The sequence below is a fragment of the Canis lupus genome, chromosome 13, assembly GCF_011100685.1.
Source record: "Canis lupus familiaris isolate Mischka breed German Shepherd chromosome 13, alternate assembly UU_Cfam_GSD_1.0, whole genome shotgun sequence".
NCBI classification, from domain to species: Eukaryota; Metazoa; Chordata; class Mammalia; order Carnivora; family Canidae; genus Canis; species Canis lupus.
The window spans coordinates 29,730,731-29,755,362 of NC_049234.1; the positions used below are offsets into that span (position 1 = coordinate 29,730,731).

The 24,632-nt window shown below is 42.0% G+C and overlaps 2 protein-coding genes across 17 annotated transcripts in view; one reads left to right on the forward strand and one right to left on the reverse strand.

Moving 5' to 3' along the window:
- The window catches only part of TMEM71 (transmembrane protein 71), a 44,480-nt gene extending 19,894 nt beyond the window's left edge, over positions 1 to 24,586 (reverse strand). For 3 of the 12 annotated variants that reach the window (XR_005368735.1, XM_038555556.1, XM_038555548.1), the window contains exons 1-5: positions 11,709 to 12,121; positions 10,281 to 10,362; positions 8,996 to 9,056; positions 7,017 to 7,226; positions 5,128 to 5,300 (exon numbers count right to left, since the gene is read on the reverse strand). Coding sequence is in view for 11 of the 12 variants with exons in the window: in XM_038555556.1 (XP_038411484.1) it covers positions 5,128 to 5,300; positions 7,017 to 7,226; positions 8,996 to 9,056; positions 10,281 to 10,326 (490 nt within the window). In the remaining variant the exon portion in view is untranslated. The other 9 variants (XM_038555550.1, XM_038555554.1, XM_038555553.1 and 6 more) reach the window with 9 other exon arrangements.
- PHF20L1 (PHD finger protein 20 like 1) overlaps positions 23,407 to 24,632 on the forward strand; it is a 78,044-nt gene continuing 76,818 nt past the window's right edge. Inside the window, exons 1-2 of one of the 5 annotated variants that reach the window (XM_038555544.1) lie at positions 23,538 to 23,745; positions 24,397 to 24,505. The gene's annotated coding sequence lies outside the window, so the exon portion shown is untranslated. Of the gene's footprint in view, positions 23,746 to 24,396; positions 24,506 to 24,632 lie in introns of all 5 variants that reach the window. The other 4 variants (XM_038555545.1, XM_038555546.1, XM_038555542.1 and 1 more) reach the window with 4 other exon arrangements.

Consider the following 24,632-nt stretch of genomic DNA (forward strand, 5'->3'; position numbering starts at 1 on the left):
AATGGTAGGATTTCCTTTCGTCATAAGACTAAATAGTATTCCATCGTATGTAGATACCCTATTTTCTTTACCCATTATCATTGATGGACACTTGGATTGTTTCTTTATCTTGGCTCCTGTAAATAATGCTGCAAAGCACACAGCAGTGAGGCTATCTTTTTGAGATTCTGATTTCAATTCCTTTGAGTACATGCCTAGAAGTGGATCATATGGTAGTTCTATATTTAATTTTTTGTGAAACTTCTACATAGTGGCTGGACCAATTTGCTTTCCCACCAGCAGTGCCCAAGGGTTCCCTTTTCTCCATATCCTTGTCAACATGGATGGGCCTAAAGGATGTTATGCTAAATGAAATAAGTCAGACACAGAAGGAGAAATACTCCATGATTTCAGCAGCCCATGTTTCAGATGAATAAGTCCTACTGATCTACTGCATAGCACAGAACCTATAGTTAACAATGCTGTGTTGTAGACAAAACTTTGCTACGAGGGTATGTCTTAATGTTGAGTGTTCTTAACACATGCACACACACACACACAGATGATAGTCCTTTGCAGACATTGGAGAGAGGGGATGTACATAACATGGATTGGTCGGGGGGTGCCTGGCTGGCTCAGTCGGTGAAGCATCTGCCCTGGGCTGAGGTCAAGATCTCAGGGTCCTGAAATCAAATGCCCCATTAGACTCCCTGCTCAGTATGGAGTCTGTTTCTCCCTCTCCCTCTGCCCCTCCCTGCCACTCATACTCTCTCTCTCTCTCTCTCTCTCTCTGGAATAAATAAGTAAAATCATTTTTAAAAATGTGTATTGGTTGGGATGATGCTGGCCCATGACACTCACTATTGTTAGGGGAAATTATGGCTGGAGCTTCTGTTTAACCTCCTCAGTTTCTTTCTTAACTCCCTTTTCTGTTCATTTACATTTTTTATAGGTAGACCACTTTATTCTTGAGACCTCTACAACTTCTTGTATTGGCTTCCAAAGCAATATCTCTAGGTCCTTCCTTGCTCTGGGACACTTTTGTCATGTTTCCAAACCTCCCCTGGCTAGCTTTCCACTTAATCCCGGTGCCTCAAATTCAGCTCACAGAAAATAGAATTCATTGTCTCATTTCTGGACTCAAATCTGGCTTTTTTTTTTTTTTTTTTTTTGCCTCTTCAGAGCTAAGTCCTGAGCAGAACACCAGCCCATATGCTAATATGTACTTCTCAAGAATTAGTACATATTATCCTCACAATAATTCTATGTGCTATTTTTCTCTTTTATATGTGAAGAAATGGAGGTCATGGGGATTAATTAAATTATCCAAGGCCACTTAGGTCGGAAAACACAGTTTCAAGACCTGAATTCAAACCCATTCTGCTCAAAAGCCCGTTCTCCTCATTACTCCACCATTACTGCCTTCCAAGCCTTCTTGATGGCTGAACTTTTCATGCAGCTTCCCAGTTTTCTTCGATTCTTCCCACTTCGCATCATCACAATCATTCACCAACCTGGCCATTCTGCCTTAAAGAATATTCCTTAAATCTTTTCCTTCCTCTCTATTTCCAGATCCACATTCCTCTGTATGCCTGTTGGTTTTAATTGCCCTTGAGCTCCCACTTGGTACCTTTCATCCAATCTTCACTTCATGTTCCTGTCAAGGTAATCTTTGAAAATTCGAATCTAATTATGTTATCACCCTGCTTGAGAGCCTTCTAAGATACCCTTGATTGAGTAGGATAAAATCCAAACTCTTCAACACGGCACAGAAGGTTCTCCAAATATATCTTCAGTTTATCCTTCCAGGCTCATCCCCCACCTCTCTGCCTCTTTCTTTTCTCTCTGCCCTGTTTATACATCCTTGTTATTGTGGAACTAGGATACGTTCCATTTAATTAATCTTTTGTTTGCGCGAGAATTATGCCTTCATTTAACAAGTACTTACTCTGTTTTTAAATTGATCTAGTAATACACTCACACACACAAGTGCATTTGAAAACTGGTGAAATCTTAATCGTATTGTGTCAATGTTAATTTCCAGGTTTTGATAATGAGTGTGTATAGTTGAGTAAGTTGTAACCAGTGAGGGAATCTGGATGAAATGTATGCAGGCCTTCTCTGTACTATTTTTAGCAACTTCTCATGAATCTATAATTACCACAACTTAAAAAAGTAAAAAAAAAAAATGAGCGTAGCATTGTGTTTTCTGCCCAGGAAGTGGAATGAGAAAAATAGTAAGACATGTAAGTACTATACCTTTAAATTATTATACTGTAGTGTTATATGATTCCTATTGCTTGCTCTTTGAGCCTGGGCTTTGGGGGTATATCCTAGATTTCATCTTGGAAGGAAAAGCAAAATCCTTATTGGCACTAGAACAAAGACTGGGCTTTTGAACCAGACAGACCCACATTGGATTCCAGTTCTACTGTTTATAAACTAAATGAACTTGGTCAAGTCACTTAACCCTGAGCCCACTTTCACCATAATAAAAATTATGATCATATGACCTACTTCCTAGGAGGCTTTGGAATATTTAAACAAGATAATGTATATAAACAAGGTAATAGGACAGAATGTAAAGTACTTAGCTTATAAATAAACAAGGATGACTTCTCTCTCTCAGGCCACATCAGCAAATCCTGTTGGCCTTTTTTTTTTTTCCTGTTGGCACTATTTTTGAAATATATCCAGAATCCTACTACTTCTCATCTCTACCTGCTTAGTTCAAGTCACTATTATCTTCCCACTGAGTTACTCCAACAGCCCTTTAACTGGTTTCCTTGCATCTGCCCCAATACCTACTAACATTTAATCTGAACACAGCAGTCAGAGATATCTTGTCAGTGTGTAAATGGAATCATACTATTCCTCTACTCAAAATCCTCCAATAGGTTCTCTTCTCACTCAGAGGAGAAGGCAAGGTGTTTGACATGGCTTTCCATGGTCCCTTGTCCTTCCCTGCTAGCACTCAGTCACATACCTCTGTGATCCTATCCTCTCTCCTCCCCTTTCACACTCAGCCCTGGGATGCTCCTAGTCCAGAACCTTTGCATTCACATTTCCTTTGCCTGGATTGTTCCTCTTCTCAATGCTTCACTCCCACTTTTCAGTCAATGCTCAGAAGTCATTCTCATGAGGCCATCTTAATCACCCTACTTAAACCTGCAATTCCCATCTCTTCTTTTTTTGTTTTCCATACCATTTACCACTTATAACATTCTCTGTAATTTATTTATTGCCTGTCTTCTCTTACAGGGATGCAAATTTCATTTGAACGAGTTTGGTCACCACTATGTCCCCATGTGTAAAATTGTGCCTGGTATGTAGCTGACCCTCAATAAAATCTTATCAGTGAATGAATAAATGAATGAATGAATGAATGAATGAATTCCAGCAGAGTGAACAATAGGAGCAAAACTACAGAAGTGTGGAAGAACATGGTCCATTCAGGAAACCGAGAGTGGATGAGTGTGACCAGAGTCAAATGTGTGTGTGTGTGTGTGTGTGTGTGACCAAGTCTTTCTCCTTTGCCCAAAAGACACCTTGAAGTGTTAATATCTCATGCCTCCATTTCCTTACCTCCCACACTCTTCACCCTTCTCCTGGTTCTCTTCAGCCTCTGTCACTCTACCACCAACAACTTTCAGATCAATGAATCCAGTTGTCATTCCATTTAACCTTTGGGCATGATCTGCCACTGTTGACAACCCCATCCCTCTCGAAGCACTATTTTCCTTTGATTCTCATTTCACAACACTTAGTTTTGTGTGCCTCCTCTCAATCCCCTTTGCAGCCTAATCCTTTCTATTTACCCATTCAAAAAATTCCATTCTAGACTCCCTCTTTGCCAACTCTACCCTCTTCCTAATCTCTCTCATCCACTCCATGGCTTCAGGGGCCACCTAGGGTTAGGCGACTCATGGATGTGTATCTTTAACACACTGCCCCTTGGAGCTTCAGGTTAACTTGCTCCTTATGTCCCAAAGGAACTTAAATCCAACATTCTCCAAATCATGTGTGTAGTCTTCCCTCATCCAGCAAACCTACTTCCCAGACTCCTCAGACCTAGCCATTTTGTCTCTTGAGTCTAGAATGCTCTTACCTTCCCCCCTTTGCCCAGAGAAGCCCTTCCTAGTATCTAGAAATTAGCTCAAATGCCACTTTCACAGAGATGGCTTTCCTGAGTTTCTGATTGGGTCAAATCACCCATTACATCATATATTTTTTTCTCCATGGCATTACTATAATTATTTTATATTTGTTTGTGCAATTATTTGACAGAGATCTGAACCTCACCCCCCTGTCCCAGCAAATAGAGTCTGAGGTTATATTATTTGTATTTACTCTTGTGTCCCCAGACCCTGCATACTGCCTGGCAGATGGTAGGTGCCTAGTAAATATCCATTGTCTCCATTCTAGTAATAAAAATAATTATAACTACAAATCATTGAGTACCAGGGATTGAACTATGCTTGATACTCATTGTCCCATTTAATCTTTAAGATATACTTTGAGTTCACATCATTGTGTTTATATACATATATATGTGTATCTATACACACATATACATGTATTAATATTTTATTATGTGTATTAAATAATATCATGAATATTTAATATGTATGCATGTATATATATGATATACATGTATGTCTAATATATACATATAGCACATATTTCAACAGGAATATATAATATTAAACTCTGTATATGTATCTTGTTTTTAAAATAAGGAAATTGAAAAAAACTATAATAAAATAAGGAAATTGAGACATAGCCAAGTTAAGTAACTATCTCAGTATGCCCACCTGGGGACCTGGACCCCAACTTCAGTGTCTGTTCTCCATCCATATTCCACATAGAGAAACTACACTGAAGATGTACAAATATATTTTTCAGATATTATCATCTTAATAACTTACACATTTAAATAAGATTATTTTCATAACACGTGATATGAACATGTATGTAGTTAAATCATATAAGTAGTGTGGATAGAACTTTGGGTAATTTTTAAAAATGTGGCCCATCCTCTCTATGCAATGATGGTCATCTCTGAAATTTACATTGGTCCAGGACCACATGGTTGCTACTGCCCATGATATTTCTGCTACTGCAAATGATAAGGAGATTCAAACTCACCGATCTCACTGCAATGGTGTGCATCCAGCCTCCTGACCCCCTCCAACCAGGTGTCCTCACTTAGGGGAGAGTCAACATCACCAAAGATGTTTCCATGCAGCCAGGATTTAGAGGCACTGAGGCTGAAGAGATTAGAAAAGGAACGGCGGATTCTCCTTTTCTTTCTAAATATTCTGGAGAAGAATGAAGGTAACATGATGCATAATGAATAGCAGCCACCTCTGGTTCAAAACCAAGAATTTAGTGAAAGTGATTTGACACATAGAACACATCTCTATAACTCAGATCTGCAAAGCTCATTTCATTTGTTCCCTCTGTTAATCCCACAGAAGTTTCTTAAATTCTGTGTGTGCCAGGTGCCTGGATCAATACCAAAATACTGATATATAAGATAAAAACTTGGGTAAAAAAATGTTCACAATCCAGTACAGGAGGAAGACAAGAATAATGCAGATTAAGCTAATGCCTGTATAGCGCTTATCCCACGCCAGATGTCTTTCTACATGGTTTACATATAGTAACCACATTATTCTTAGAACAGCCCTGAGAGGAAAGTACTATTGTGACCCCATTTTTTCAGATCAGGAAACTGAGGCACAAAAGGTTAGGTAACTTGGCTGGGAATATACCTTTAGTAAGTGTTATAACTGGGAGGTAAACCCAGGTGAGCTGGTTCCATAGTCTCTGCTCTGCATTACCGTGCTATGTCTGGGACATAAGCTGCTCTGTAAGCTGCTCTGTAAGCATCAGGAAGGGTATTGCTGATCGAGAGTCAAGGGAGCCTTCTAGGAGTAGGAGACCATTGAGCTGCATAGGATGATCTGACCTATTCATTGAAGAACAAATATGCCTCATATTGGGTCATGCTAGGAAATGAGGCTGGAGAGAGGTAAAATTAAGGCAGGGAATGAAGAATCTTGAATATTACAATAACGGAGAATCCCAAGTGTTATGTGAAGAGTTGGAATTTTTTTTAAGATTTTATTTATTTATTCATGATAGTCACAGAGAGAGAGAGAGGCAGAGACACAGGCAGAGGGAGAAGCAGGCTCCATGCAGGGAACCCGACGTGGGATTCGATCCTGGGTCTCCAGGATTGCGCCCTGGGCCAAAGGCAGGCACTAAACCGCTGCACCACCCAGGGACCCCAAGAGTTGGAATTTGATATTAGAGTGAGGGGAAACCACTGGGTATGTCAAGGGAGGGGTATGGTGGTGACATAATTTGGTTGGCATTTCTGAAAGATTTGGACTACACAACCATCCACACTCCCAGTAATTCATCCTCTACATTGTAGTCAGGGTTAACATGCTAAGGAAAAATCTGTTCCTTTGTCAATGGCTCCTCTCTACCTGCAGAACAAAAACCAATGCCCTCAGCTGGATTTGGAGCTTCTTTCTCCATTCAGCCCCTGTGTCTGTTTGCTCAGTCTTCTCTCATGTCCCTTCCACCCTGAGCTGTATCTCTGCCAAAACACCTGCCATTTCCCAAATTATACTGGGTCTCCCAGAACTCCATGCCTGTTCCCTCTCCGGAAGTCTCCAGTGCTACTTTTATTTTGGCTAACATCGTACATCTGTCAAGACTCAAATCAATCTTCATTATCTCTAGGAATCTTGTTTTAACCTATTTCTCCAAGTGAAACAGGTTTCCCTTCCTCTTCTCCTCCACTGCATTCTGTTCAGACCTCTACCCCAACACCCATATCACTTCATCACGTTTGTTTGTTTTTATGTCAGCTGTCCATGCCCCCATATTAGTTTCTGAGCTTCCACAGTCTGGAGCAGTAATGGGCTCTTGTAAATCATCGCTGAATGAACAAATGAATGAATGAACAATTAGTGGATGGATTGGACTTCAGATTATTTTACACAATATGCTTGACTTACCTAACTAAATTCTCCTTGTAAAGAACACTGGTCTGGGGTGGACTCAGAGTTATGTTGCCATCTTTGTCACAGAGGAAACTGTCTGCTGTCCAAGTGTAGTAGCCATTGGAGAGGAGTCTGGGACTCCGGCGACAGGCAGAGTAGGAGCCCGTCAGATCTATGGAGCAGCATTTGAAGGAAGTGTCACCATCCAGGAAATCACAGGCAAAACTAAAGGGAGAAGGAAAGTCCTTTGCATCTCTCTCCACTGCATCCAGTCCCACAAAAAACACATTTCTAGCCACCATGAAGGAAAATACCTCTTTGTCTTCATGGCTACCAGTTACTTCTGCTGCCCTAGAAATGTCACTCTCAATCTGGACTTCATCTCCTCAGTAATGAGAACATTGAAAGACAGGGCATATAGTGCTTCTTTCTGTTTTAAACATGTTGATGAAAACATTATGGCTAATCAGTCTTTTTGCCATATGAGGCAACTACACCCTTGACATTAATCCATTTTCTTGGATGGATAAATTACAAAACAGCCTATCTGGGGTGTTGGAAGCTTAAGAGTCTCCACTCCCTTTCTTTGAATAGTCCTCCAATTGCCATATCCTTACTCTTTCCCTGCGATTGATAAATTACAGCTCTGTGGCCACCAGACACAGATGAATTATAGGGTGAGCACACAATCAAAGAGATCTTTTTGACTTTTGCCAACTTCCCTCTAGGTCAGCTGCACAAACGATCATACAGTTTGTGATTTGGTATCCAGGGAAATCTCTTATTTAGTTGGCTAAATCTCCACGTGTCTTAGGTTTGAGAAACAATCATATATCTGTGTGATTGAAGGGCCACCTCATGTTGCATGCTCTCTGAATTTCTGACAAAGTTTTATTTAATTTTTTTAAAAGATTTATGTATTTATTTGAGATAGAGAGTGAGAGAGAGAGCACGAATGGGGGTGGGGGAGAGTCAGAGGGAGAGGGAGAAGCAGACTCCCCACTGAGTAGGGAGCCTGGGATCATAACTAGGGCCAAAGGCAGACACTTAACCGACTGAGCCACCCAGACACCCTCTGATAAAGTTTTAAATGTAGAAACCTGTCTGCAATTAACACATGCACTAACATTAGTAAAATACAGTTTTAAATGGATAATATTTATTGAAAACATATGAGGGGCCTGGCTCATACTTCATGCTTTATCTACTCTTCACAAACCTCCCCAAAAGCTAAGTATTGGAATCTTCATTGTACCGTAGGAAAAGAAAAAACCCGAGATGCTGAAGGACAAATAACTTGGACATTTTGTGATAGCTGGTGAGTGACAGAGCTAGGATTTGAACCCTGATCTATCTGACTATAAAGCATGTGCTCATTTCCATGACCTTCTTGTTCATCCTTGGTAGATTCATTTGACAGTAGCAAGAAGCCTAGAATTTGTATGCAAATTCTACACCAATGCAGGATTCCTTTATACCATTGGCACATTTCACAAAATGCTACAGAAAACATCAATGAGATCTGCATAAGGAATAAAAAATGAAGAGAAGAGACAGAGGCAAAAAGGAAGGAAGGAAAAGAGAGATTTCATTGTAGAACCTGAACAAAATAGTAGACTCTACACACTTTTGTGGACACAGCATTCGGCCAGCTTGTGCATTGGTGTAGAAACTTGTTGCTCTTAAAAAGTGAGATCGTAAAGCATATTTAGGAGAACATCAGTTTAAGCAAACGTAGCTATTCATCAGCATTCAGCAGCTTCTTCACTCCCCAAACAATTCACATTTGCTCCCACACTTATAGCCACCCCCTCCAATTCCGTAATTAGGGTAGGCAAGTTTTCATTTTGTAGGTGCATGGGACTGAAGATTTATGCCCATACCAAAACTACATGAGAGCTATAACAAATATTTTTAAACCAGGAATGCAACAGAGTAAGACACACAGGAAGAGAACATGAGTGATTTGTCTTGAGAAAAGCCCCATGGAATACCTTGGGAAAACACATGTGGGAGACGGCTTTCCAGTATATCCTCCCTCAGAGCCAGAAGAACCTGCATCAGCAAACAGGAGAGAAGGACAAATTTATCCCACCTGCCTAACATGCATGACTGCAAATAACGGGGGCGTCAAAGAAGGTCTGCATAGCTCCAGACTCAGCAGAGATTCCAACGGGTGCAGCCGTCCAGTGAATCAGGACTGACACAATTTGTCATCAGGCCTTTATGGGGGAGCCAGAAATAATCTAAGGGCTTCTATCTTCTGTTTTTTCACTCACTCAACATTTCTTTAGAGGTTTCTTAGTGGAGGATGAGGTAATAATAAACCATTAGCATCAAACTGATTCATCATGAAAAGGAGGAAGAAAGCATCTTGTGTGAAGCTGTAGAAAACCAAAATCAATGACCCGATGTGCTAGTTATTTTAACTTACTCAGTAATTTGAGGAATTCAATCATCTGCCTAGACTCTCTCTCATTAGGGCATTGTAAAACACTTCTATTGTAAAATAATGAGCAGAAGACGTTAGTGGAAGAAAAAAATATGAAGTTTTGTTTTGTTTTATAGAAATGATTTTCCAACATATGAAGCCTGTGAATATTCTTAATTAAAAAAATCATCCGTTCATTCATTCCACTTTAACCAAGGCATAGCAACAGATTTCAGTTGGGGAAAGTGCAGTTAATTAATATTCTAAACTCTAAAGCAGGATTTTATACAGTAATGTGTAAACACTTACTCAGTGAAAGAGGCTCAGTGAAAGTTGATTCTTATTGCAGACGATTAATATCAAAGACAAACTTTAGACTTTCAGATCAGGCTGGTTGATTAGTAAGGAGTAAATTGTAGGTGTGTGTGTGTGGGGGGGTGCTGGTTACAAGCAGGGTTTGGGGAGAAAATGACAAGAGGAAGGAAGAAACTTGAAACCACTACCGTTTTAACAACGCCCTTACTTCCTGCAAGTAGCTATCAAAATCATTCAGTATTTTTTTATAGACAGTTTTGCATCTTAATAGTAGCTGATAAACAATCTCCTTTCACATTTATGCACAGGCATCTAAAAAACCAGTGATTTTTTTCTACTAAAAAGACAAATACCACATTTCTCTCAAGGAAAGAAATGAAGTCAAAATCATTGCCAAAGTGAACACTGGCACTTAAGAAGCACAAGCTACTGACAGATGGTTAATGGTATGAGTATCAGCAAAATCAAAGCAAGGAAATTGCTAAAAGAAGTCTAATCGTTCAAAAGATAATTGCGCATAGCAGTTCTCCCACATTTACTTGCTACTGGTGTTGACATCAGTTGAGATATTCGGTACATCTTGGGAAGGCTGCTTGTTCAAACTTCACAGATTTTCTGAAAAAGACATGAAAAAAAGGTGGATTATATATTAAAAATAGAAAAATGATGCCAAAACAGATGGCATCTACTAATTGCACCAGTCAGACTTGTTTACTGAATGACACAGAGATTCAGGACTGAAAGAGGAGACTGGAAAGAGTGACCACTGAGGTTGTGTCTGCATCTACGATTTTGAATTATTTCCCGTTATGTGGCTGAGTGTATCCAAATAATTTCATTCTGTAAATAAGAACAGCATTTTATTTGGGAAAGCTAGATTTGCGTGGTTGATTTGTCACCAAAATAAATAATACAAGTGAGTTATTCGTTTGAGAAATCAGAAAAAAGATTGGGTTATAGAGCTCTCTAAATATGTATATTTGTAGTTTCATCATCCCACACACATTGCCACCATTATCAAGCTTCAAGCCACGCTTGGGGATTGGTGTCTGTCTTTTGTGTGACACCTCGAACCATTGACAGGTTCCCATAGCGAGGGCTGGCGGTCTTTAAAGCCTGGACATTCCCAACAGCACAAGCAGCGTTGCACTAAAAATAGGCTACCATCAGGCAGATTTCAAAACGCAGTTCTCATCAACATATAAATTTACTTTCTCAATTACAAATTAAAAATACATCCAAGTGTATAAATTATGTAGACTTTGCTCATCCACCACTCACCACATAGAACTACCTGCTGCAGACTATGACACTTTTGACACATCGCTACCCTAATAGCCTTGCAAGGTAGGACTAAATTCTTTTCTGGTTCACCACCTCTATCCACATTTTCAAAATGTGATAACTAGTAATGGACTGTTTTTGTAGCTGTCATACATTAAGTCAAACCAGGATAATCTTACAGCTCCAAAATGGATTCAATAAATTAGATGCAACACCTTCTAGGAAATATACATCTTAGCTTATAGAGACCTTCCGAGAAGTCAGGAGAACATGCTGGTCATTCCCCAGAAGATCTTTAAATCAAGGCACACATTCATAGGTTTTCGTTTAGAATATAAAATAAGATGGTTTGCACCATAACATAATAGTTTGCCACTGTCCTTTAGATTTTTGATCAATATCATCCGAGGTGTGCAGCACAAATTATACCATGTTAGCTTTCCCCAAGCATTAAGTTTCAATTTAAAGCAACACATCCTGTGGCAGAAAGCAAAGTTTTACTGCTCTATCTTACAAATATTTGTTTCAGGCTACAGGCGGTATACTAACAGTTAATCGAATATTAGTAGCACTGCAAAAGCCTTCAGTAACAGCTCTAAATCTTCAAGAAACAGATTCTGTCTACCAGAATTCCATCAAAGTAACACATCCATTCTGCAAAAATAATCTGTCCATACATGCTCCTTCCAAAGGGAGTTCCCAGTTGCTTTTTCCTATTGATAAATAGAAGAATCACTGAAGTACGAAGCTTCCTCTGGTTGACAGTGGAGAGATCCTGGACTTAGCGGTCCTTCAGCTGAAAATAATGTCAGAGTGTCAACAGGTGCAGAGACGTCTCGTAATAAAGGGAAATCTCATTCCCTCCTAGTAACAGATGCCTGCACACGCCACTGTGTGCAGGAGTTTGCAGGGAAGTTTGGTCTTCAGTGGCCTCTTGTTCTTTTGGCTGTTTCTTAGAATAAAAGGGCATGTCGTTCTCGAGAAAGTCAGCTTTATAACCGTTCTTGTTTTCTTTCAAAAACAGCCTGCGTAACCAGAGACTGAGAGGCAAGATGAGGTCACACTTCCTGTTGGGCTCTCATCAGTGGCATTCACGCCCAGGAGTTATGGTGAAGACTGAAAATAGTTTCCTGGACCAGCAGCAGGGGAGGTGCCGCCCACAAACCAGGCCAGCTGGATACATCATGGTCACTCGAGGGATGCCTTTCTGAGTTACCTCGCCACCCCTTGCTGTGAGAACGTCAGAACTTCCCTAGAAGCCACACTTCTTGCTCATCATCCTCTGGCCTTTTTCTGTATGAGCAGTGCATAGTTGTGCTCTGTCCAAATTAATTAAGTTTATTGATGATAACACACTGATGCTATGAAGTTCAGGATACTATTTGATACCAGGAACTGGATTTTGTGAAAATGTCTGTAGTGGCAATATGTTGATTCGCCAAAGGTTGAGCTTTACAGGGAACCCTATGGGTGGCATTTTGCATTTTATATTTATATTTTAGGTGACCTCAAAGAATTTCCCGCTGTCAGGGGGTTCCTAAAAATCTCTGCTGTTGAAAATGGTAAAACAAAGCAAAACAAAACACATTCTAGCAACATTAAGGTGTGTTGGGTATGGAGAGAATGTGGGTTTTGGAACCAGACAGAGATTCAAACTTTGCCTACCAGCTGTGCAACCTTGGACTTGTGGCTTAACCTCTTTGAGTTGCAATTCTTTCAATTGTGAGTAATAATATACATTTTGCAGGATGCCTTGGAAATTAAATGAGATAAAAGAAATGAGAAATAAGTGAATCCTCAGCTCAGAGGTGCAAGATGTGCACCTTGTTTTCTGTAAATCAGCTTCTCTTCTGAAGCCCTAGTCAGTCAGCCTGGCAGAAAAGTTAATCTTATTTTTTCTTGAGATTCCCTTCCTCCCTAAGGTTATGCCAAAGGCAACATCTTCTGTAGAACACGCCCCTAGCAGCAGAAGCTGTTGATAGTGCATCTAGTCTGTGGTAGACGGCTTGCAAAGATGGCCCTCAAAGATCCTTGTGTGATTCCCTCTCCTTCAATGTAGGCAGAAGCAAATAACTTGCTTCTCCTGCATAGATGAGACACAAGTGGTGGGTTGTCACTTCCACGATTAGGTTACAAAAGTCTGGTTGGCCTCTCTATTTCCTTCTAGGCTTATACACTTTGATGAAGCAAGCCACCATGTTGGAGAAGCACACAAGGCAAGAATCTAAGGAGTTGTCTCAAATGCCAGGGAAGGACTGAAGCTGGGAATCAATCCAGCCAATAGCCACGTGAGTGAGCTTACAAGTGGATCTTTCCCCAGTTGAGCCTTGAGATGACTGTAGCTCCAGCTAATACTTTGATTGCAGCCTACCAACACCTGCAAGCAGAGGCATCAGCTCAGCATTGTCCATATTTCTGACCCATAGAAACTATGTGATAATAAATCGTGTTTTAAGGCACCAAGTTTTAGGGCAACTTTTTAAAAGATTTTATTTATTTATTCATGAGAGACACAGAGAGAGGCAGAGACAGAGGCAGAGAGAGAAGCAGGCTCCCTGCAGGGAGCCCAATGTGGGACCGGATCCTGGGACTCCAGGATCATGCCCTGAGTTGAAGGCAGGTGCCCAACTGCTGAGCCACCCAGGGGGCCCTTAGGGTAACTTTTTACACAACAATAGATAACTAATACATAGTCCTCAAAAATGTTACTTTCTGGGCCATTTGTCCTTGTAGTCTATTTGGTCAGAGTCTCTTGCTGCAGGCGCATTTATTCCAGACTGTGTCTGATCATATCTGTCTACATTTACCCAATAGCCAGTCTGATCTACAGCTGTTCTAGGATCTGGTACCCTCTCTCTTATAATCTACAGATCTCCCCCTTCTCATCCTTTTCCTGTTTCTTCTATTCTTTCTATTTTCGTCTTCTTCCTTCCAGCCCTGGCTCATGTTTTCTAGAAGGGGAAGGGAAAAAAAATCCTTCTGATTCTTTAAGACGTTGTGCTCTGCCTATGTCCATAAATCCCCTTTCCCGAAAGGCTGACATCAAACAGATTTTACTTTTTGGTCTATTCCTTTACTGATCTGGAACATATTAGGACCTCATTAAGTTCATAATCATTGCTAACTTTCTGGAGCCCTCACTATTTGCCAGGCACTGTTCTACTGTCTTTACATATATTAGCACATTTAATCCTCATACCAACTCCATGAAGGAGGCTCTGTCATTATCCTCATTTTACAGATGAGGAAACTGAGGCACAGAGAGCTCAATACTTTGTCTAACATCACACAGCCAGTCAATGGCGAGCTGGAAGAGCTAAGATTCTAAGCTTGGATTCTTAATCTGTCAGCAAAAACAATCATTCCTTGTGCACCAGGCCCAGTATGGAAACACTGCATGTATAATCTTGTTTCAACCTCACGCAGCCCGAGGAAATAGTACAGTTATTATCTACAGGCAGGATGGAGGTTTGGGGAGTTTACATAATTCTCCCGACACTACCAAGCATCAGAGCCAGAATTCCAGCCCTGCACCTTCCTCTTCGCTCCCCTCTCTTCAGACCCACTTGTTTCCTTGCTGTTCCTTAAATGCCAGACTTGTGCTTGCTCCAGGATTTTTTCTGCTCACTCTTCTTCCTGCCCAGAATATCCCCTGGTAGTCAGAGACTGTTCTTCTTCACCTCCCTTAGCTCTTGACTCAACTGCTTTGGTCCTTACTAAATCACCCTCCCCACACTCCCCTTATTCTTCCCCTGCTGTATTCTTCTCTCTAGTACTTTTCACCATGTACCATACCACAAAATTTATTTTTTTTGTAGTGATAAATATATTCCTCAGCCAGACTGTAGGCTTTACGGAGGCAGAGAGTTTCGTCATTTTTCTTCATTTCTGTAGACCTAGTATCAAGAATGCTGCCCGCCATATAATAGGTTATCCATTAATATCTGTAGAATCAATGAATAACTGAATTAGAAGCTAGAGAGAACTGATTTCAGCACCTTTATTCTGCATGCTCGAAATCAGTGTTGTTGTTGAAGATTTTTATTTTTATTTTTTTAAAGATTTTATGTATTTATTTGAGAGACAGACAGACAGACAGACAGAGGTAATGAGAGAGCACACGAACAAGGAGGAGGGGGAGAAGCAGCCTCCCCCTGGAGCAGGGAGTCTGATGCGGGGCTTGATTCCAGGACCCCAGGATCATGACCTGAGCTGAAGGCAGACACTTAACTGACTGAGCCACCCAGGTGCCCCAAAATCAGGGTTTTGAAAAATTCCATCCCATGGAATGTCCGACCCTCAACTCTTAAGGGAGGTTATGTATGTAGAAGGGGAAAGGGTGAGCAGTAAATTTAAGCCCACTCTCAACACTGGAAGTCTTTCCCAGAGCAACTAGGCAAGACAAATAAATAAAAGGTATTCAAATCAGAAAGGAAGAAGTAAAATTATCCATTTGCAGATGACATGATCTTATATATAGAAAACTCTAAAGACTCTTTAAAAAAACTGTTAGAACTCATAAATGAATTCAGTAATGTGTGGTGTTTTTCTTTTTTAGGATTTATATAAGGTTTCTTGCGGCTAGAATTCCTGTCTCAAAAATGCTCTAGATATGTCCTTATTGTTTGCTCAGGGTTCATCTTTGAATGACAGTGGGGATAATTTTTTTTTTAGGAGATTGACATGGTGAGAGATAGATGGAGACATGGGGGGGGGGGGTCAGGCAGAGGAGCGGGATGGAGAGAGACCGATTAGCTCATGAAAACCCTATCAATAAAGTTTAAGTAGGAGCTTGCATTCTTGGTGGCAAGAACAGTGTTCTAGTCATCTCTAAAATCCCCAGCAGCAAACGCAGCTTTGATGCAAAGTAAATCCTCAGATGTGTGTTTTCATGGAATTACAGTGAGTGAAACTGAGACCATCCTCAGAGACTACAATGACAAGAAATGTGTGTCCCTGTGACTGGTGACAAAGAAACATCAGGAAACACCTGATATTGGTATCTCAATGATAATTGGCAAAACATAGAAGATTTGTTCTATTGAGTTTAATCCTCCTGACAACCCTGGGAAGTAGATTTCATATTCCCATTACTGTGTGAGGAAAGGAGAATCAGAGAGGTGTCTAGTTCCCAAATATTCTGGTACTAGTGTCAGGTTTAACTTACAACTCCTGGTCTTATTCCAAACCCCTATCTCTTCATTATTTGAAGTTGCTATTTTAAAAAATAGCAAGAAATAAGTTAATGCATTGATTTCCTTTAAATGTATAATCTATGTTCTTCAGAGTTTTTTTTTTTTAAGGAAAAGAAAAGAAAGAAAATTAAATTGTGTTTATCCTTTTCCTGGTGAAACTGGCTCTGTTGAATGTTTTGCAAAAACACAAAAGAGGAAGTAATCCAATACCTGACCACAAAGTTGTGTTGCTGCAATATTTTTACTGAGGCAAAACAATGAACTGTGGCAATGCTTGTGAAGACAAGTTCTCTGCCCTTACCCACCCTTCTTTCCTCCCCCAGAGAGTCACTTTTTCATCTGAATGTCAGGCAGTTGCTTTGGAGATGTTGGTATTGTGTTCTGGTACCGATCAAGAGAACAGACACTTAGGTCAGTTGCAAGTGACTGGTTAGAGCACAGATTCTGACCTTGCACATTCCTGCATCCTGACACTTAATGTTTACCAAAAGCACCTGTTTGGTCTACTTGACTGCCCTGTTAAATGCCTCAAGATCAGGCATTTAGCTTATTTATCACTATGCTCCTTGAGCCTAGCATGGTACTTGGCATATTGCAGGTGTTCAATAAATGCTTGTGGGGAGGAAATGGAAGTAGAATGATATTTTTTAGGTGCCACAGCTTGAATCAAAACAATAAAGAGCGATAGGGCAATAATAATTTTAGAATCTGCATAGAACCCTTATTTGAAGCTTAGTTATCCTCAAAGCATTTTTCAAATGCCACTTCCTCTATGCAGTCCTCCTTGATTTGCTGAGTCAGAGTAAGCACAGGAATATATGTGCTTCAAATGGATTAGTATCTAATCGAATATCAATGTCATTATTGTACTTGGTTGTTTCCATATCCATCTCCCCGTCACTGTGAGTCAACTTAGAATTGGATATTTAGTTTTATTTTTCTTTACATTCTCTCAGGCTGCATTGCCCAGTTTCTCAGACTTGGTACAATTTCAATAAAAGTTTGTTGAGAGATTAAACAAGCCAATGAATGATGAAAGAATGCACGCAGGCTGTCTGCCCTAAGGATGCCATCAAATTGTGGCCAGCTCCATTCTAAAGGAAAATAATGATCAAGAAGAGGATAAAAGTGTTCACTACTTGGTTACTATTAATCTGTATACATGCTAGGTTGTGTTGCTCACCCTCTCTTCCCCCAGTTTTTTTAAAAAAATATTTTATTTATTTATCTATCTATCTATTTATTTGAGCGAGAAAGAGAGAGAGCAAGAAAGAGAGAGTACAGGGTGAGGAGCAGAGGGGGAGGAAGAAGGAGGGAAAAGAATCTCAAGCTGACTCTGCACTGAGTGTGGAGCCCTACACGGGGCTCAATCTCAGGACTCTGAGATCATGACCTGAACTGAAACCAAGAGTAGGTCGCTTAACACGCTGCAATCCCCAGAACGTGTTTCTATGGTGTTGAGACCGCCTCTGAAAGTAGACACCTAAGGAATCAGGAACAGGAATGTGATGTCAATCTCTCAGTACATTTGCCTCTTAATTGGCTTGCTTTTCTAGTTTTGCAAACCAGGAAAAATGTTCTTAGCTGTGTTGCATGGCTGTGAGTTGTAATTTGGAGTTACAGTCAGTAGAAGCCATTTGAAATGAATATTAGTTGCTTTGTTGTCCAGTTTCTGTTCTATTTCTTTCAAGAACCGCACCCCAATTTTCTTTAAAGGACCCACTCATTCCCATCTCTCAGTCTATGAAGTTTGGGCCAGTCTCTACTCCCACTTGCCTGATTGAGGATGAGTCCTTGATCCACATCTAGTCAGTCCAAATCACTCCCATGACCATCAGGTTTGGTTCACAGTGAGTACCTGACGTAGTTTAGGCCAATGAAAGAATGAGTTCTAGGACTTGTTTTTGTGTTCATCAAGATGTTGTGATGGAGATGCCTGGGTGGCTCAGTGGTTGCGTGTCTGCCTTCAGCTCAGGGTATGATCCCGGGGTCCTGGGATCGAATCTTGCATTGGGCTCCCTGCAAGGAGTCTGTTTCTCCTTCTGCTTCTGTCTCTGTCTCTCTCTTTGTGTCTCTCATGAATAAATAAAAATCTTAAAAAAAAAAGATGTGATGATAAGGCTGAAGCTGGATGTGGATCCTGAGAGTCAAGCCAACCCACAGGAAGCAGAATAAAAGATGTTATAATTTGATTCCTGAATCTAGCTGTCCCAGAAGGTAGACTTATCCCTTCTTGATTCCAGAGAAACAGAAATTGGGGTGCCTGGGTGGTTCAGTCACTGGGCTCAGGTCATGATCCCAGGGTCCTGGGATTAAGCCCATGTCGGGCTCCCTGCTCAGCAGGAAGGCTGCTTCTCCTTCTCCCTTTGCCCCTCTCCACTGCTGATTTTTTCTCTAAAGACATAAATACTAAAAAAAGAAACAGAAATTCCCTTTATGCTTATACCAGTTTGCATAAGTTTTCTCTCACTTGAAACCAAACGAATTCTAACATACCACAGTTCTGAAACTTCATGTACCTTAAGAGTCATTTAGGTTCGAACTCCAATAAAACAATATACAAAAAAAAAAAAAAAAAAAAAAAGGAAGGCTTTTAAAGTGCAGATTGCTAATCTTCAAACCTAAGACACAGGTTAGAGCCCATGGGATTTGCATTTTAACAAAGAGCCCAGGTGAGTCTAATGCAGATGATTAGTGGAGCAATGTTCTGAAAATACTGATTAGCTAATAGAAGTGTTAACAGCAAACAACAACAAAAATCAGAAGAGGTCCAAGGTATTAACATTGAAGCTGAAAGTTAAAGAAAAGTTCATCCTTTGTTCTGGTATTGCAAAGGAGAAAATCCATTGTGGAGTCAAGAATTGATTCCATATTCAGTGCTTTTGCAGGTAGGGAAGGTTTACCTTGTTTCTCTTTATTATTTCTTCCTGTTTTAGGGAGTGTGATTGAGTGAATGTCTCCATTTGTCTGAGACTGCTCAGGAATCCACTTGTTATTCTGGTATAATTATAACAGCACTTTTTTATTTATTTTTTTATAATTTTTTACTTCCGTAAGTGTCCAGGCTTGGATGACAAATTCGTGGTCACTCCATTGTTTCAGGACAGTCTGCACAAAAAGAACTTCTTTATAATTCAGATCTCTTGCTGCATTTCTAAGCTTTTGTCGAATGAAATATTTATATATATATAACCTTCACTAGCAGAGACAATTATCTCAAAATCACTACTGCCAAGTCAAGAATTCTTAGAAATCTCAGAAAGCCAGATACCTTCTGAGTAGCATATGAACTTCCAGTAAAAGTAGTTTATAATGTCCAATCATCTTTAGAGTTGACTCATTCTAAGAAAGCAGCATATAAACCCATATAACACAATGAGAATAACATTAGAAATGTGAGCAGGATGCTGTGTGGACGTATGGGAGAGACTGTATCTCTCCATTCTGTTCACACGTGGCCAAGAGGTCCAATGGCGAGAAATTACTTCTGGAACAGTTACTGCTTCTGGCCCGTTGAAAAAGGGATAGAGTGACAGAGAGACAAGATAAACAGGTTCGTTGGCAGGGGAAGGAAGTGAGGCTAGTGCCATTTTCAGAGTTTGAAGCACCTGGAAAAGAGAGTTTACACAGGTGTCTATTCCAACAGTTCAGGTCTCTATTCAACTAGTGTATCTAAAGAACAATGGGGGCACCTGGGTGGCTCAGAGGTTGAATGTCTGCCTTCAGCTCAGGTTGTGATCTCGGAGTCCTGGGATCGAGTCCTGCATGGGGCTCCCCGCAGGGCGCCTGCTTCTCGCTCTGCCTATGTCTCTGCCTCTCTCTCTGCCTTTGTGTCTCTCATGAATAAATAAATAAAATCTTTTAAAAAAGAAAATAAACGACAACAACAAACTCTGAATTGCTTTGATTTTCTTCTTTGATGCTGATTATAAAATTAGAGAAAATACACAAAAAATGGCTTTCTTGTGTTTCATATGTAACAAAGAATATGAGATATTTAGTAGTAACTTTTTTGTCCCTTAAAATAGGTATATAGAATTGTCAAATATTCCAGGAGATAGAATGGTTCCATATTTATATTTTTAATGTTGGAGGAATTTAGTTCAGTGATTTCTGCCTAAGGACCGTTGTTTCAAGATAATTTGCTCACTGCTTGTTTGGTTCCACTCAAACACAGCTGTAAGTTCTTTCTTTCTATATTTGGCGATGAAATGACTGATGGCTAACTCTAACCATCTGCATGAGGAGTGTGTCGGGTGGGAGAGAGGGGAGGGGACATAGCAATGCATAGCTTCGCTGCATGGTTGGGGGGTCATCTCTAGACTTTTGGGTATCTTGTATCCCTGTCCCAATCCTGACTTTTAATTTTACATGGTCAAAGGAGGCAAAAATAGCCTATATGAATTTTCTTTGGTTTTACCAGACTTACTGCTCCCTTTTTGAGTTAACATTATGTAATACCCTCTCAACTTTTCTGAAATTAAATTCATAGGTGGCATAATCGAGCTGCATATATTTAAAAATTAATAAAATGACATAACAATAACATAAGAACTAGCTTTATGGACATAATTTATAATTATGCATTTCAATACATAATAACATAATTATGTGTTTCAATACACAATACTGTGTTCAGCCATGACTCACAAAGAGACATAATAGTCAAGTGCTTGCATAAAAATTTAGATTTACCTTGAATGTAACAGCAACAGGTGCAGAGTGATACAGGTGCATTCAATCAGTGCCTCAACTATTATGAGTAGCTTTGCCAATGGTGGCATGATTTAAAAAAAAAAAGGGGATAAACTCTAGGACATGTTCATAAAAAAGAACACTTTTCCCTCATATGACATGGTTGCTTCATTCCTGGAAAATTTGAGTGTGTATTAAAACCTTGCAAAATACTTTATGCCTTGGTGCAAAACTGAGTTCTAGCCTTAGACAAGTATGAAAAGGGTTCTGACCTACATGAATGTTTAGAGGGACATTAAAAGTCATGCATGATCTGAGGCAATTCTTCAAGATACAGGACTGCATTGTGCTTCTTAGGATGTCTAGCAGTCCTTCTCTGTCCCACTAAATTGCAACAGCGCTCCACCCCAATCATGTGACAACTAAAAGTACACTCTCCATCCTATTTCCAAAGTGCCCCTTGGTGGATGGTATTAAGTCCATTGAGAAGACTCCTCTGTACGATTCACAAGCCAGGAATCATTTACATAAGACTTCATTTCCACTTTTGTCTTTCAAGTTGTTTTATTGGAGGAGTCCCTTATTCAGTACCAATTAAAATGAGGGAATCATATTTTCAGGATAGACTGATGAATTCTTAACAAACGGGAGAGAGTGGATCGAATCTATGTTTTCCTTTATGTATCTATTTTATTTCAATTACAAGCAATGTCAAATTTTCACTGATGTTAACAATAGATGTCAATTTTTCCCTCACTTAAGGCTTGTGGGTGAGCATGGGCTCTGCTAGGGTTCAGTTAGTTAGCTCTAGGCCGAAAGTCAGAAATTAGGTCCCTGGTATGGCCACTGCTGTTGGACATGATTTTCCTTATTTTGAACATCACTATATCACTAGCAGCTTCTCATACAGTCTTCAGGGACAGAGAGTAGTAAGTGTGGCTGAGAAGAGCACTTTTGCTGGAAGGGAGACAGGGAATGGGAGTTTCTGACATTTTTATCTTATTTGGTGTGAGTTTGCCTCCAAGACTCATAAGGTGGGTGTATCAGTCAGTTTGTGTTAGGTTATGCTGTGTAACAAACAACCTCCAAACTCTCAGAAACTTAAAACAGTGAATATTTATTTTCCTCCTTATACTACATATTGGTTGTAGCTTAGCAGTGAGTTCTGGGCCTCAGCACAGTCCATCCAGAATCTGGGTGACTAGAGCAGCCACCATCTCAAATATTGCTTATCCCTGTGCCAGAGGCAGAAATTTGGGTGAATTGCCTTTTAGAACGACTAGCTGGCCAAAATTCACTTCCGATTTCATTTTATTAGCCAGACAAATCAAATGGCCACGCCTAATTCTCAAGAGAAAGTGTAGAAAGTATAGAAAGTACAATCCTGTCGTGTGTCCAGAAGATCCAGGGCCTACACGGTGTGCTGCATTAATGACAACCGTGACCGTAAGCTTTCCAAACATGGAAAGGGAGTTCAGATGCTGGGCACATCCAAGACCAGACCAATGTCCACCAGAGACTGTCTTATTTCTATCTTTTCTATATATCGCCATGCTCAGTCTAGCTCAGCAGCTATTAGTAACAGAGTAAGTGCTGAATGAATGTCTCTGGCATAAAAGGATATGAAAATAGTTGTTTAAATCACCAAATCTCACTATAATTAAAGCTTAAAGAGAGATACGTTGCTATTTTAACTCCCCACTGTAAAGCATGATAAATATAAGTGTTATTTGTATGCAATGTTGCATTTAGAAAGCTTGAGATCCAGAGTGGTACATTGGAAAGAGGGAGGAGAAAAAAAAAAAGATTTTCATCGCAACATTGCTCTGAATGGCTTCACTCGTTGGTTTCCCCCAGGGTGGGGAGCTTTGGGCTTCACACTTTGTCCTGTGCCTCGCACAGGGTTTGGCACAGGGTAAATATTGAGGAAAGCAGCTCTGCAATCCTCAGCTGGGGGGAGGGGAGGTCTTGGGGAAGGCACCTCAATTTACCCACAGGTTCTTCAGCCGCACACAACACACATGCATGCTAGCAATGCCTGCTTTCTGTGTTGTTAGGACTCTCATGCAGTGAGATTGTGCAAATGTGGTTGTCAGGTGCACTAACAGCGCAGTGTCCACGCAGGAGCTGGCAGTTTGCAGGCCATGGCAGTGACCACTTGCCCCCCTCTACTTGTGCAATGCGGTGGATTTCTAAGCAAGAGTGTCGTGCATTTACAGAAGTTTGCCCAAGGCGCTGGGGTTGAGCTGGGGAAACCCGTCGCCTATCGCGTGGACAGTAACCATGCCCCTCAAAGGTCAAGCACTTCCCATCCCCTAAGCGGGCTCCCGGAGCGCGCTTTCTCGCGCTCGCTAATCACGGCCCCTCCCGCGAGCCGTCAGCCAACCGCGGCAAAAGCCCCGCCTCCCGGGGCGGCCGTCCAATCGGCTGCGCAGCCCGGGCCCAACCCTCGCGAGTCACGTGACGCGACCAGGCCCGCTTCCGGCGCGTCGCGGGCGGCTGACGTCGCTGGGCCCGGCGTCGCGTCAGGGCTGGCCGGCGGCTGCAGCGGCGGCGGCGGCGGCGGAGGAGGAGGAGGAGGCGGCGGCGGCGTCGGCGGCGGCGATGGCAGCGGACACTGAGCGGGCTTGAGGGCTCGGACCTGCTACCTCCCGCGCGATCTCGGGCCCGACCCGGCGCTGCGGCCCCAGCTCGCTCCCCTCCTGCTTCCTCCCCGGCCGCTGCCTGGGCGGAGGCGGAGGCGGAGGCCCGGGCTGGCCGCCCTGCTCGTGCCCCGGCTCGGCCCCGGACGGCCCGGCTGCTGTGCGGAGAGGAGGCCGAGTCGGTAAGAGGCGGCGGCGGCGGCGGCGGCGGCGGCGGGGCCTGGAGGCCGCCTGCATCCCGTCGGGCGCCCGGGACGCCCCCGCGCCGGCGTCTCTCCGCGGCCCGCTCCCGGCTCGCGTCCCTCCCCTGAACTCGCCGGGGCCCTATTGTCTGGGCGCCGCCGCTCCCCGGCCCCCCCTCCCCTCCGCTCCCCTCCGCTCCCCTCCGCTCCCCTTCCCTCCCCTCCCCTCCCGCCGGCGGCCGGACGGCTGTCAAACCTGGGCGCTTCTCCGGCTCCGCGCCCCGGGTGGGAGCCCCTCCCGCCCCTCCCGCCCCTTCCCGGGCCCCGCAGCCATCCTCTCTGACCTTTGGTTCACTTTCCCGCTGTCGTGTCTTCTTGCTGATTTTTCTCTATCCTCCCAGTTGTCATCTCCTGCAACGTTAACCATCCAGGTCTCTCTCTCTCTCTCCCTTTTTGTTATTTCTTGCCATTCTCGTTTGCGTTCTCTTCTTGTTTATGTTCCTCCGTCTTGCCTCTGTCCGCTTTTCTCCCCCTGCTTCGAGTCTCCCCCCTCCCCGTCCCCCTCCCCGTCCCCCCTCCCACCGCCACCAGACACCGGCTCTGCCTTCTCCTTAATTCAGATCCCTTTTCATTCTCCTCTCTCCGCTCAAGGAAAGGGAGATCGTGCCTCATCCCAAAGCATCCAACCTGGGAGTCGGTGTGTCTTCATCCCATTTCCATGGATGGGGTCGAGGTTCGATTGTAGAAAGTAGTGCAACTGGTAAACCACCTCTCCTTACGCTCCTCTTGGGAAGAGCAGTAGAAAAAGTCGGGTTAGGTTGCCACAGAAGTGTTTAAAGTACCTGCCTCCTGTGTTACACACTGACCAGACTCTAAAAAAAATATTC